The following is a 15,549-nucleotide window of genomic DNA, read 5'->3' as shown; positions in this document are numbered from 1 at the left end:
TTTCTAGTTTGAGTAAGGGTGGTGGGAACACAGGAAGTTTGATGGAAATGATACTGAATCCAGGTTGACACTCATCACAATTCCAATGGCAACTGGAGAGAAAGAGGTGCTAGAGATATATTAATCTTGGAGTCATCGGCCTCCGGTGTTAACCGAGTGGGTAAAACCACCAAGGGAGAACTTGTCCAAGAAAAAGACAGAAGGGATGAAAAATTGAACCTGAGGGGACACAGTATTTAGGACAGAAAGAAAAGGGTGGGGTCAGTGACAGAAATGGAAAAGAACTCTAAAGCTCTAACTCCTAACTCAAGGCTTTATAGCATTTCTCATGTACGAACACATTCCTACAATCCTTCTGGAGACAGATTTATTGATGTGTACCCAGAGTCTAAAATGTCTACATAACCTTTGACTTATCACTTTCATGTCTAGGAATTTATGCTATGATAATTATCCTAGCTATTCACATATAAAAAATTTACATATAAAAGTATGAACTGCAGCATTATTTATAATGATATGTTAGAAATAATCTGAATATTAGACTAATGGGAGTTAGTTAAGTAAATAGTATATCCAGACAATGGAATTATATCCACCTAATTAAAATCATGCTATGGAAGAATATTTATTAACATGTAAAATTTTAATATATTAAATGATAACAATATGGGTGTTTGTGGGTATATAAATACCTATTATATACTTTGGAAAATCCTTGAAAAATTATGACCACAATAGTTCCCTCTGAATATTTGACTATGGGAGCTTTTATTTGTTTACTTACTTTTTAAATAGACTTTATTTTTAAGAACAATTTTAGGTTCATAGCAAAATGAGTGCAAGTACAGAGAGTTCCCATATACTCCTTTCCCCTACACAGGCACATACATCCCTCTCTATCAACATCGGAGTGGTACATTTGTTATAACTGATAAACCCATACTGATATACCATTATTACCCAGAGTCCCTAGTTACATTAAGGTTCACTCTTGATGATGTACGTTCTTTGGGTTTTGACAACTCTATCATGACACATACTTAATATCAAAGTATCATACAGAGTAATTTCACTGCCCTAAAATTCTTCTGTGTTCCACCTATTCATCCCTCCATTCCTGCTCACCTCTTGCCAGAGGTGATACTGGTGATATTCGACCAGTGATACTTCCCTCTACCCCCAAGCTTTATTAAGGTATAATTGACAAAACTGTAATATAGTTAAAATATACAACATGATGATTCGTTATATCTACACATTGTGAAAGAACAGTGCCTACGGGAATTTTTAAATTGCTATTTCTATTTTCTAAATGTTAGATAATGAATTAGTTGTACACGATGGAAAAAGTTATCTTTTAAATAGAACTTGAGGGAAACAATTGTGTCAAATGTTGCAGAGTAGTCAAATAGGATAAGCAGCGAAAAATAGGTTATTGAATTTAATAACACAGAAGAATAACTGATGGCAAAGGTAGTCAAGGGAAGAAAATCAGGGATCAGGAACAGAAGGTAAGTGATTAGTTCTGGAGGAGGAAGGCCACACTGAGAGAGCAGAGCTGCATCGGTCCAGAGCTAGTCTTGCGCAGGCTGAGCACAGAAGAGAGGAGAGGCAACAGAAAATGCTGAGTGTCTTCAAATCGTTCCCACTGTGGTTGAGCGATAGCAGTGAAGCCAGCACTGACTTGCTGAGAATAGGGAAGAGAGGCTGGTGATGATTAGCATGTTCGATGAGCTTAACAGGACGGCAGAGGGGGAGAAGGAAGGAGGGCAGAGTATGATGAGAGTGATTTTAAAATCATTCAGGCAAGGCCCTCGTTGTCTGTTTGTGGCAGTGGCTATTGTTTCTGGAAAGTTAAACTAATCCAAGTCAATTTATATGTCCTTATGAAATGGCAAGGCCCAGGAGCATGTATCATTCTGTGCAGGAGTTGAAGGAGATGATAAATGAAATTCATCATAGCTGAACAAGATCTCTGAAGAATGAATCCCAAACAGGGATAAAGAGGAATAAGAAAGTATGAAGGAAAGAATCATCTCTGTTCATCAGATAACTCCAAGTCTCCAGATCATACCAATCAATGGAGCTCAAAAATATCAGTCTACTGACTTTAACCAAGTAACCCAAACTCTCCATGCCTCAATTTTGTCATCAACATTTATCTTCGGCACATTAAAATGTTAATACTGTTTATCTCCAAATTTTGGAATGATAGTATATTCTCATCTTTGCTTCTTTATGCTTTTTCTTATTTTCCAAGTTGTTTTATGAAAATGTGTGTGTGAAAGAGTTTCAAAATTTGTAAAGTGTTTAAAAAATGTAAATATCACTTATATTGAAAGCAATACCTGCTCCAAAATATCAGTCCCATCGTTTCACAGAGTCCCTGCTCAATCATTCTCAGTTTAAAATTCATATCATTAGAATTCCAAACATTAGGCCATGTGAGACTAAGCAGTCTGTCTAGGAGGCTATAGTTAAAATAGATATATTATTTGGAAGTGCTTTGTTCTTTCCAATTAAAGATGTTTCTTAAAAATTTTATCCAAACTCTGTCCTCATTGGGTCTTTCCAGTTAATGAATCTAATTAAAGATGGTTTCTCTCTTGGAGCCATCAAACATATTTGTCATATTTTCCAGCCTCTTAAAAGTGGTCAAAGGAAATGTTAAATGAATTGCTGATAACGTAATACTAGTCGTTAATGTGCAACATGTTTCCTTTCCCTAGAAAAATATGTACGAATTTAACAATAACCTAAAGCAATACTTTATCCTGCCCCACCTCCCCAAGCAATCTCCTGGTGAGAAATTCTGGTACTAGGACAAGCTAAAGGAGATGTTCCTAACCAGTCCTTTGATTTCCCTGAAAGACTAGAGAGGCAGTTTCGTTTTGCCTACTTTACCAGCACATGAGATCAGTCCTAATGGCTTCTAGAACACTCCCTACAAATGATTCCTTAAATCCCTGACAAACGCACTCCTAACAAAACTACTGATCTTTGGGCTTAGAACTGAAGCAAGTCTCCACCACCTGTGCAGCAGTCTGTTTGACTCTTAGAACGAGGGGACCACTATTCATCTTAAGGACCCACAGCTACCATTCTATATCTTATTCAAGTCTTAGTAATTCCTAACCTTCCTCACCCTACTGGTCAACAGTAAATCTTATGTGCACTGTCTAATCTTCTCTACCAAAACCTACTCTCTGGAAAGAAGCCCAAATTGGTTTACCCTAAGTATCAATAACTGAGAGACTACCAGTGGCAAATGCGTTTCAGCAGATCCACAGACCTGTAACTCTTAATGGTTTCAATTTTGCACATTCCCTTTTGTAACAGAAGCAAACAGACCAGAAGGCATTATAGAGAAAAGATGTGAACTGTCCCCCCAGGTTAGCACTCAGCATCCCAGATTGTGGGAGTGTTTTGCTATTAAGATCTGACAGGCGAAATGGGCTTTAATGCTCTACATCAAAGGATCTCAGGTCCTGGAGCCCTATTATTCTTAAGTGCTACATGACAAAGGTAAGAACTACTGAGTTGTCCATAACAGGCTTTAATTTAAGAAAATTAGGGAAAGTACTTCATATGGAAGAACTTCATGGGATTAAAGAATATCAGACTTAGAATCACGACACCTTAAATTTAACTCCCTAACTCTGGGCATCGACCTCCCATGGCAGAGGAAATTTGGGTGCTGATGGGTTTCCCACCTCTCTTGAACTGTAACAAATACATAGACCACTAAACCATTCATGCACGTGGCCTGCCCTACTTTTTAGTTATTTTCTGCCATTCCCCATGCCGAACCTTTCCTATTTAATTACTGGGTCCAACAAACCCTGCCAGACAACAAACCCTGCATGTAATGGCTCTGAAATTCACTCCATAACTATACAAATGGAAGGAAATATTAAATTAAGCAACAGAATATTACATCTTATGTTGACTAAATAATGGCTGATGCATTAGTGTGTTTGTTTGAAGGCGTCCTTTTGAATCTAGTATGAAAAGAAGGGCAGAAAGCTACATCGATGATGCACTAGAGTGCAACGAACTACTGGGAGTTGAATTCATAAGCACAGTGCCAACTAAAGCAAGGCCAGAATAATTGTTCCATGGTGCAAATATTTGTAAATAGAGTATTCACTCCAAGAAGCCACCTGATACAATGGCAGGTCATCTGCAAATGCAGTTTATGTATATCATGTTGGGACAGTTTCAGACAAGGATCTTAGCATAAAATTCCAGCGACACTCCATGCTGGCAAGGGCAACAGAAAATAATCCATCTGAATTCTCCAAAGATACAGAAAGGTAAGTTAATTTAGTTAGACCTTGAATTATTTCAATTCCAGTTTTGAGTAATGGTTTATAGTTTTTAGAGCGCTCACAGCCTGGTAAAATATAATTGCACATAAAATGTAAAAGGTCTAAAAAATTTTAATACCTTGATAATTTTTCCTGATTACAAAAATAATGTAAACACTTGAAATTTTTAACTAAAAATAAAATCAAAAGTTCTAATCTTGACATCTTTAGAGATGACAACTATTAACAGTTTAGTATAAGTTCTACCTCATCTTTTCCTATGAATGTATAATATATTCACACATAATATATTTAACAGTATTTAATATATTTATAAATAACAGATAATATATTCAACAATACTGAACAATATTCAACAATAATGTCTATTATGTACTGAACATTGTTCTAGTTGTTGGGGATACAACAGTGAACAAAACTGACAAAATACTCATCTTCATTGAGCTAACATTCTAGTGAGAGAAGACAAATGGTAAACGATACCAAAAAATACATAAATAAATTATATGTTAGAAGTGTTAGGGATTAGGCAGAAAGAATAGAGCAAGTTAAAAGGGATTAGGAACACCAAGGGTGACAGACCTTACTCACAGGTAACATGTGAATGACGACTTTAAAGAGGTGGGGATGTGAGCCACGCAGTTATTAGGGGACAAGTATTTCAGCTGAGGATGTAGCCAGTACAAAGGCCCTGAGGTAGGTGTATGAATGGCATGTTCTACAAATAACAAGGAGACTGGTGTGGCTGGAGAAGTATGTGTGAGGGCTGAGGGTAGATAATGAGATACCAGATTGTGTAGGACATTGTAAGACTCCCAAAGAATTGTGAATTTGGCTTTTAAGTGAAATAAGGAGACTTTGAAGAGTTTGTGAGCAACCTTCTAACATGATGTGATTTAAAATTTAAAAGCCTTTGTCTACTGTGTTGAGAACAGAGTGTAGAGGGGAAGAGTGGAAGCAGAGAGGGAGAAGAGGCTATGGGCCAAAAAACAGTACAGAGACGATGGAGATTTGGACCTGGGTAGTAGCAGTCGAATAGTGAGACGTGGTCAGATTCTGAATAAATTTTGCATATAGAGCTATTTGGACATCCTGATGAATTATATGGGCAGCATTAGAAAAACATGCCTATAAAAATTTTGGCATGTGCCTCAGGAAAGACTGAGTTGACTTAACAGAGATAAGGAAACAGAGAGAGCAGCAGGGTTGGGAGAAAAAAATTTGTGAGCTCTGTTTTAGATATGTTAAGTCTGAAGTGTCTATTAGAAAAACATGTGCATATATATGTATATATACCCACAGATATTCTATACATACTTCTCAATGGCTTTTTTTTTTTTTCTTTTGTGGACATTATTCCATATCAGGACATAAAGATTGTATCATGAGAGAGAGACATTTTGTGCATCAGTTTGTCTTTATTATAGGTAAAATTCTAAAGATGTCTTCGAAGATTCCAACCTGTCCACCCTCCATTTGTATAATACCCTCTGGAAAGGACCTGTGATAAAATTGTCACTTATTTGTCTAGGTTATGTTATATGACAAAAGAGTTGGGAGAGCCACTCCTGTGTTTAGGAAAGTCACTTCTGACATTATGTGAGCCTCTGCCATATCCAACTGGAGTAAGATTCTTCTGCTAAGGAAGCTGACATGTTGTGAGAGGGCTATGTGGCTAGTACCTGACAACAATCTCTAGGAACTGTGAGAGGCCTTGGGCCAACAGCCAGTAAGAAAATGGGAATTTTAGTCTACAACTGCAAGGAATTCAAGTCTGCCAACAACCTGAATGAGCTTTGAAAATAATGCCAAGAACCAAATGAGAACACAGCCTGGCCAAAATCTTGATTTTGGCCTTGTGAGACCCTCAGCAGAAAACCCAGCTGTGCCATGCCCAGATTTCTAACCTATAGAAATTGTGAGATAATAAGTGGGTGTCTGTCTTAAGCTGTTGAATTTATGGGTTTTTGTTATGCAGCAACAGAAAATTAATATAAATGGTATTAATATATGTGGTCAATGTCTGCAGGAGACAAACATGTATACCTCTTCCCAAGGAGCAAATGTCTAATAAAATTATTAGACCTTACTAATATGATAACCCATGAACATATATGTTTCTTGAGCCACTATAAATAAATATAATCAGTTATATTTAGAAAGTCATTTCTGTCTTTTATCTTTTTCAAGGATCATAGAGTCTTGTAACAGAATAAACGTACCCTGATCTTCACAAGTTTGCAAAATTTAAAGCTCAGAAATTTTGTTCTGGCTTTGTGACTATCTTATAAAACCAGTCTGTCATAATTTTCTACCCATAAACTAAGGAGTTTGGCCATAAAACCAAATATGCCATCAGGCCCAGCAGGCAATATTCCTAAGAGTCAACTTGAACAGGCAGACAGAAGGCAAATAATCACTGTGGCTCGCCCTGCTAGGTTGCTCTGTTCACCACAAGAAGGGAATTCCATTAAATATTTACCACAGTCATAAAGAAAACACCCAGCAGGAAGACAAGTATGATTACTTGCCCCATAGCCCTCACAGCAAGCACCTGACAGTACCTGGGATAAGCTTTATATCACATTAAAAACATTCCTCTGTAGATTCCAACAGTTTCAAAACTGAGATTTCAAAATAAGGATCATTCTCTTGCTGTATATCTTTGGGCAGAGTTTCAGAAGACATCTTAAAAGTTATAAGGCAGAAAAGACACAGAAATTGGAAATCTACTTTACACTTTAGCTGTACAGCTAAAGCAAAGCTTGATAGAGTAAATTATCTCTAACAGAAAATAGCTACTGGCATTACAAATCCCCAACCTGACAAGCTTCCTGTGTTAGTCCAAACTGGAGATGAAACTACCAAATGTACACAAGAGGATGTATTGGGGTTGGCACCCGCTCTTAGAAATCTGAAGAATCCACAAAATGGTCCATTGGCAGACTCATTCATACTTGCTGCTGAACATTTCATTCATGGAGTAGGGAAAACCTCCCTATCCACTACCACTGATTGGGAACATCCATTTTGTGTTAACATGAGCGAAAGCTAAACTTCTATTATATTGAGCCACAGGTTTTGAGTTTATCTATTGCCTTCACTTATATAGTAGTTTGAACATAGGCACAAGTGTTTGAACTATACCAATGTGACTGGGTTTTAGCTGTATATTTTAAGGATTGGTGGGTTGCTTGGGTCTGGGCAGTGCAATTAGCCCCTGAAATTTTATCATCCCTGATATACCTACCTAGGTAACCTGGCCCCTGGATGCCTAACCACTCTTGTGAAAAGCTAGGTCTGCATATTGCTTATCCTTATAAGGGAGGATCTGGCGACCATCTCCCCAGGTCAGCCCAAGGCCACAGGACATATATCCAGCTTTCCCCATCTGTTGACACTTGCTATTGCTCCTACTCTGACCAGAATAGAAAAGACCTGGCTTTCTCGAAGATCTACAGGTTGTCAGATTATTGCCACCATCCCTTCTTTACTGTCAACAAACAATCACCCTTAACTCCCTTCTGTGGGTAGAGACTTTCTTTCTTCCTGCTCCCCATCCCCACCCCACTCATGTCTCTAAAGGAAGGGGACATGGAATTTGGCTTGTCCACAATCCAAAGTCTGCTGGTCTGCAGGTCTGTGTAAAGGCCCCCTCATGTAGAGAAAAGGGTTTACTTTTGGCACCTCCTTGGAACTAAATAACCAGTCCTCAATCAAACTAATATCTTCGCCTGGTATTTATACAAGCCTGCATGATTTACAAAATATTTATTGGAATTTTACATATTACAATATGTATGTAAGCAGTATGCCCAAGACTAGTCAGCTGGTAAATGGAACAGACATGAAAAAAAGGTAGGTCTGCCAGCCATAAGTTTATATGTCTTTTGGAGAGAGGAAGAAAGGGGTTGTCACTCTATTGCCCAGGCAACTCCTCAGCAGTGGGTTCCCTGCCCCCTAGCCCGCCACACAGCAGCTCAGGAAAAGAGAACTGAATTAGGAATCAGAAGGTCCAAAGTCTGTTCTCTGTCCTGCCTCAAGGAAGCTGTGTAGCCTTAGGCAAATTACTTCAGCTCCCTGAGTCTCTGTTTGCTCACCTGTTAATTAAAAAAAAAAAAATCTCTACTATTTCTATTAACTGAAAGTTGAAGTATCTATAGTAGGAAACCTCAAAATAAGATCAATCCACTTTTACGAGTTCTATATTGCCTGATGAATTGGAGTCCTTCTTCCTGCTCAGTAAAGAAAATTCAGGTTGCCAGAATTAGCCATTGCAGCCATTGAGAAATTTAGCACAGATAACAGTGTTAAGGGTAACTGTGTTTCTGACATTTTAAAATCTATTATGTAGACTTGTGTTGATAAAATCTGTAGGAAAAATAAGAAATGCTTTGAAAAAGAATCCCCATGCTATCTCTCTCAAAATTATCATTCTTGTTAACCACCTCAAACTATTTAGGAAAGTCAGTGAGTGCAGAGAACAAAAAAGCAAGCCCTTTTGCCAGTGGAGAATACCATTAGTCATTAACCCTAGATTAAAAAAAAAAAAAAAAATGTTTCCTTATATTCTACCACTGACAAATAATGACTCAGTTATGATTACTGGGGAAAAATATGGATCCATGTATCAGACACTAGAAGAGAGGACTCAAACCTCTGTAGGAAGACAACATAGTTATATGTCTCTAAGATGATTCCAGAATTACTTTTACTGAAAGGATGAAGCAATTCCATTTTGTCATGGTTGTATTTTATCTTGAGGAAAATAATATGTTAATGGAAAAATATCCAAAATATTTGTCTGTATTTTATGATTCACACTATCATACATGAGGCTTTATGGGGAGAAGCTTCCAGCCTCTTAGCCCCTTGGGGAAGTGCCGCGGCTCAGTCTGAAGTCTGTTTCATTCATTATTAACATGAATGGTTGACATTTGTTACTCAGACAAAATATACTTGAGAAAGAAAGAAGCCTAAGCAAATACATAATTTTGCTTTTCCTGGTGTGATACATTTTACACACACACACACACTCTCTCTCTCTCTCTCTCTCTCTCTCACACACACACACACACACACACACAATACACACACATTTGTAGGACATATCTACTAAATGCCTGTATTTAAGTAGATCTCTCTTTCTCTCCCCTGGTCTCTCACCTCCACTTGTACTGATTAATTTCTTTCCATTTTTTTCCCCCTTGGCATAAGAAGAAAAACAAAAATAACTTTAAATTCTAGTATCATGCAAAGAGCACATGTAAAAATCATGATATAATGCATCTTCAAATTTGCATTTAAAATCTAGAATTAGCTGTATGGCAGATTGAAAGCAATTAGGTGGAAGGACAAGAAATATCAATGGTCTAAATACATGCTTTATTTTATCATAGGGTAGAAGAGTGATTTCACAAAATAGTGACTGCTTAACCTACCACAGTTTACTGTGTTCAGACATCACTGCTTCTAACTACTGGATCAGGGCATTAAATTTTTATGCCCAATCTCACAGAAATAACTGTTGCATTTTTGCCCGAGTCAATATTATTCTTTTTACAATCAGTGAAGTAGGCTGCCTTATTGGAATGGACTGTAAGTATGGAGAAAAATATAAAAATGTCTTTATCACTAATCAGGAAGAGATGAGGTGAGAGTCCACTTGTAGACATAAGGTTATGGTATACTCAAGCTCATTGTATTGTATTACCAAGAAGTAGTTTTGAGATATTAATTGTGCTTGCTACATGTGCTGCTTTTTGTAAGAAAGAAAAAAAAAGCAATGATTGGACAAGAATTTTTCACTCCCTATAAAGGTGTTTATAGCCTATGACCAGAATGTTATTCTCCTAAGAACTGATGCTAGAAAAACTCTTGCTCCTGTGTACCAGAGACATACACAGAATGTCCTTGGCAGGAAACTGAATCCAAATATCCATCGAAACTACGGTGAATAAATAAAATAAGGCTTACTCATACAAGGGATACCTGTACGTCCCTTAAATAATAAATAAATGAATTCAAATTCATGTGACTCAAGAACATGTATGTTGAATGAAAAAGCAAGCCATAGAAGAATACATGTAGTATAATTCAATTTATGTAAACTTCAGAGACATGCAAAATATAATATACTTGGCAGGGATTACAACATATGTGGTAAAATTATCTAGAAAACCAAAGCAATGTTAAATTCAAATTGGATAGTGGTTACCTCTGTGTGGGAAATAGAGAAGATGGGATTAGGGAAGATCAATACAAGGATTCAGAAGTAATTATCATGTTCTTTTTCTCAAATTGGATGGTGGGTGTTATTGCATGTTATTTTGTTATACCTTTACATATGTTTTATGAACCAACTTTTTTAAATGGTGTAATTTATTGATTCTGTTTCCCCAGAATTTAACTTTATGGTCCAAAGCTAAGCAGAATGATAGCAATCCATACCAAATTTAGCACTATAATTTGGGGTAGGAATCAACCATTATCCCTTGACACCTAATCTGACAGGCTGACTTTGTAACAATAAATTGGCATTTAATGATTTTTCTACATAGCAAGCCTTTCAGTTTGTTCAGCTATTAACAATGCTAATAGTAGAAGATTGAGAGCACTTCTTCATAAAACTGTGTTTAGAAATTTGTTTTTACCATATTCTTTCTTTCAAACCAAGGAGGCAAGAAACATAACAAAAGGAAAAACTTCATAAAATTAGTCCTAACCCAATCAAAATGCTAAAGTATACAAATATCGACATCTATACATCATTTCCACTCTGCCAGTCATAGAACTAAGGTGGTAGTGTTCTTCCTTTTAGGAGGAGAACTAAGGAAGCTTTGGACTGTGCACTTTCCCAAAGTTCAGAAATAATGTCTCAGAACTGAGGAGAGCTAGAGGGTGGTCAGTGTTGGGACACCTAAGGAAGCATACTGGAGATACGCCCGACCCAGACTGGGAGTTCATGAAAGGATCTCCAAGGGAGAAGCATCTCAGCCCGATGCTCGAGAACGAATAGAGGGACTTCCAGTCAAGATGGCAGAGTAGGTACACACTGTGCTCTCCTCTCATGACCACATCAAAATTTCAGCTAAATTTTAGAACAACCACCCTTGAGAACCACCTGAAAACTAGCTGAACATAACTCCTATAACTAGGAATATAAATAAGCCATATGGGAAATACATAGAAAAATATAGCCTTGGGGGATAGGTTTTCAGGCAGCTACAGAGAGGTGTTGAGTTTTGCGAATTTAAAATTTCCCTGCAGAGACCTGCAAAGATGGTCTGACTAAAGTTATATGTTAGACTTAGATTCCAGCCTCCCCACCATCATTGTTTCCCACTCTGGGCACTGGGGACAGCACAAGGTAAAATTATGAGTAAGAGCTGTGGAGTCTGAGACCAGAACTGAATCCTTATCTGTCTTCAATGTCACAGACCAGCTCTCATTTCAGATTAAATGTTCAATTATTATTATGAACCTATCCTCTGTTCTGTAGCCAGTGTGATCCTTCTCCAACTCCTGCTTCTCCCCTGTTTAAAACTCAGCTACTGGTTAAGATTCTTAACCTCCTAATATGGCTTTCAAAGTCTGTGTGATCTGGCCCGTTTCCCTCTTCAGCCTCACCTTCCCAGCCCTTTAGCCACGTTAACTCATCTCAGTTCTCTAACTCCCCGTTCTCTCTTGACTTTGCCTGAACACGTCTTCTCTCTCTTCCTCGCCAAAAACTCATGTTATTCTTCAGATATTAGCTTGGCAGTCTAGAATAAGAAACTTATAATTTATTGAATGTGTATGTGTGCATACACGTGTAGAGACATTTTATAAGTTCATGAAAATTTTACCTGTGTGATAATCTATACTACCTGAGAATTTAAACTTGTGCAGGTCAGAATCTATATTGTTTTAATATATTCTGTATATCATTATAACATGCTTACAGAATTAAAATTAAATAATAACAAACCAATTTACTGTTTCCTGGGAGCAATTTTTAAAAATATGGTTGTTTTTCTAGCATCTATTGGGAAATAACTGTTACATCTACATTTTTATTATTAGCTATTTCATAGTTTAATATAAACTGTGTTTAATATAAAATGTGTATGAGTGCATTTAATGCACAGGTACATGTATATAATTACATTTAATATAAAATGTACCCAATCGTTAAAGAGCATCAGACTAATCATAATACTCAGCCATTTTGCCATAATGCAGGGTAGAGAAAGGAAGTTTTTCTGTCATTCGACAGTAAGCAATGTAAGAAATCAGATCACAGAGGAGCAACATGAAAGAATTGCCAGTAAACTCAAAGGTTGCTGCAAATCTGTATGATGTCCTTTTTTGACTTCAACCAGCAAACCATCGACAGAGTGATAACTAAACCTTCAGACTCCTGAACAAGAAGACATCTCTTACCTCAGCATCAAAGCGAGGGTCCTGGTAGGCATCACTGATGTTCACTGGAAGACCTGTAGAAGCCACCAGCTCGGCGATGCTGTTATTTATTAGCCAGTCAGAGTACGATGATTTCTCCATGCTCTCTTTGAAACTATCAGAATACCAATGCAGGCAGTAAGAAAAGAAAGAAACATAAGTTTGTTTAAACACAAACCCTATAAAACTACACTCAGAGCAGGAATATCTATCCTCATTAAGAAGAGATAAGTGACTTGAATCACAGAATAATGGCAAAGTCCTTATCAAAAGGACAACTGCTATAACGTAAAGAAATCAAATCCATGGGTAGAAATGGTAGATTCTCGACAATCCAGAGAACAACTCTAGATTGTACTTAGGTCCAAGGCAGGCAGACATAAAGCAGATATTTAAAATCAATAGCAGGACGCCAGTGCAGTGGCATAATAAACTCCACTGACTTCCCCAGCCCCACCCCTTAACTGAGAAGATCTGATGTTTAGCACCAAAAAAAGCTGAACTCAAGAATGGGGAAAAATCAGAAAATAAATTGAGAATTTATAAAATTTAAATGTGGCAAAAGAGTACATCTTGACAATATGTAATCTTAGAATTATGTAACTATTTCTGTAGTCTCAGAGAACATTTAACAACAACAAAAAACCTTTTCCTACTTCCAAAATCTCACTAGAACGCCAGTTTTAACTCTATAGGTCCCTAAAATTAATAATTCAAATTATACTGACATTTGATTTGAACAAGGAATTTTATGCTAAATTTTGTGAACTTGCCCTTGTACCACTTTTATTACAAACATCGAACAGATAGAAATGCTAAAAGAACTAGTAAGATTCCCTCCTCCCTTCCTCCCTGCCATCTTTTCTTCCCTAGGGACACACTGAGCACTGCCAAAAGCTGTGAAAATGCAAATTTGAGTACTGTTCAAATTAGCAATGTCAAGGTAAATCTTCATGGAGGACATTAGATTTGTGGCTTAGTAGGTGGTCACTGAAATTACATAAATAAAGGCAAAAATACTAGGACAATATTTTCCAAACTACATTCTGTGGAATTCTGCATTCCAGGAGATGTGAACGAGTGTACTACAAAAAGAACAATCCCAACCACTCTGTTGACTTTTTAATCTAAACATTATATGTAAGAAAAACACTGAACACTATACATTGTTGTTATACAATAATGTGCCTGTGGGGAATTTGTGCCCCACTGAGAATGCCAGGCACTGACATGGAGAGGCCACTGGATTCATTCATGAGTGGGAAGCACAGGAATTATTTGCCATCATTAATATATCTCATCTGTGATGATTGATTGCTGGTCCGCCTCTGATAAATTCAACATATAGGTGGCATTATCTATCCTTTATGCCATATTAAACATTACTAGTATATAAACTTATTCTCTATGTATCACTGCCTGAAAAATGGAAGTTTTAATAAAAAGCTGAGACTTGTATTTCTCAAATGGTGCCTAAAACAAAAAAGACTGAAGACTGAAAGATAAGATGAAGCTTTATTTTCTAAAAAATACAAAGGAACAACAAAAATGTCCATGTTTCATTTTCTCTTTGCTACGTTATACTTGTGAGAAGTGAAATTTTATGTTGTGCTTCAATGAAAGCAAAAATACGGGAAGAAACATGAGAATGAACTTGAACGAAGATCCAACTTAATGGAGTCATTTCTCAGTTTGTAAAAGCGTGTGACTGAACGCTGATCGTTTCTTGCGGCAATGGATTAGTCTGTCAATTCACTCTGTGCTATCTGTGTACTTTATTCCATATCACAATTTTTGAAGTGTTCTGTGATAACATAGTGTGGAAAGTGCTGAGCTAGTGTGTGGTGGGAAGAAGAGCTGCAGCAGGACCCTGGGGGTTATCGGGGAAGGAACCCAAGAACGGAAGGGCTGAGGTCAGGATAGGTGGAGGAGGGTTGAGAAGGGAGACCAAAGAAGGAACCAGTTTTATCAAAGGTTTATCAAAAACCTTTAAGTGGGCCTTTCAGGATGGGAAAGAGTTCAGCAAGGAGGAACTGGAGGGAAGAGGAGGAACGCACAAACAGAGGAGAAAACGGCAGGAACAGAAGATACAAAGGCAGCGAAGTACAAGGGTGTGTTCTTGGAACACTGAGTCATCTGCTTTGATGAGAGCACGGGATACACACTGTGGGGGAACAAGACTGAAAAGGAGTTCAGGGCTGAAAGGCGAAGGCTTTGACCAAGGAGCTGAAGTCTTCGTTACGGGCCATGGGGAGACATTTAAGAATACTGAGTGGGGAAGTGACATGATTCCAGCTGTGATTTTAGGAAACTTATTCAGGGGCAACGAGCACGAAGAATTGGCTAAGAGAGGTTGAAGACGGGAGAGGTTCTTGTACACCACTGAAGTTGTGCAGGTGGGAGGCGATGATGCTGGCCACTGACGAGGTACTGCAAAAAGGTTCTACAGGGCTTAGTGGGCAGCGGCTTATACTTTGCTCCTGTGTGCCTGTGGAATGATTAGCAGAAATGAGATTTTGGGGGAAGAGGGAGAAGAGGAAAGATAACAGACATTCTTTGAGCCTAGAACACATTATTCATGGTTGAAAATCCAGCACCAGAACCCATATTAAGTCTTCAGAACTGCAAACACTGAGACAGAGTTAGGATTATCTTCGGAGAGAATCAAATAGATGAGATTGCTCAGGGAGAGAATATTAGGGAAATTTATATCTAGAGGAAAGAAGGAGAAGAAAAGAGGAAATGGAAAATTGAAGAAAGAAAAAATGGAAAA

At 37.6% G+C, this 15,549-nt stretch overlaps 1 protein-coding gene across 3 annotated transcripts in view; it reads right to left on the bottom strand.

The window, feature by feature from the left end:
* Positions 1-15,549, bottom strand: part of PDE11A (phosphodiesterase 11A) — a 312,968-nt gene that overhangs the window by 151,976 nt on the left and 145,443 nt on the right. For all 3 annotated transcript variants that reach the window (XM_016152597.2, XM_016152596.2, XM_036236781.1), the window contains one exon: positions 12,759-12,891. In XM_016152597.2, coding sequence (XP_016008083.2) covers positions 12,759-12,891 — 133 coding nt within the window. The remainder of the gene's footprint in view (positions 1-12,758; positions 12,892-15,549) is intronic.

The sequence above is a fragment of the Rousettus aegyptiacus genome, unplaced genomic scaffold (assembly GCF_014176215.1).
Source record: "Rousettus aegyptiacus isolate mRouAeg1 unplaced genomic scaffold, mRouAeg1.p scaffold_m13_p_2, whole genome shotgun sequence".
NCBI lineage: Eukaryota > Metazoa > Chordata > Mammalia > Chiroptera > Pteropodidae > Rousettus > Rousettus aegyptiacus.
Note: the sequence above shows the minus strand (reverse complement) of the source record. Positions and strands in the feature narration are given on the sequence as shown.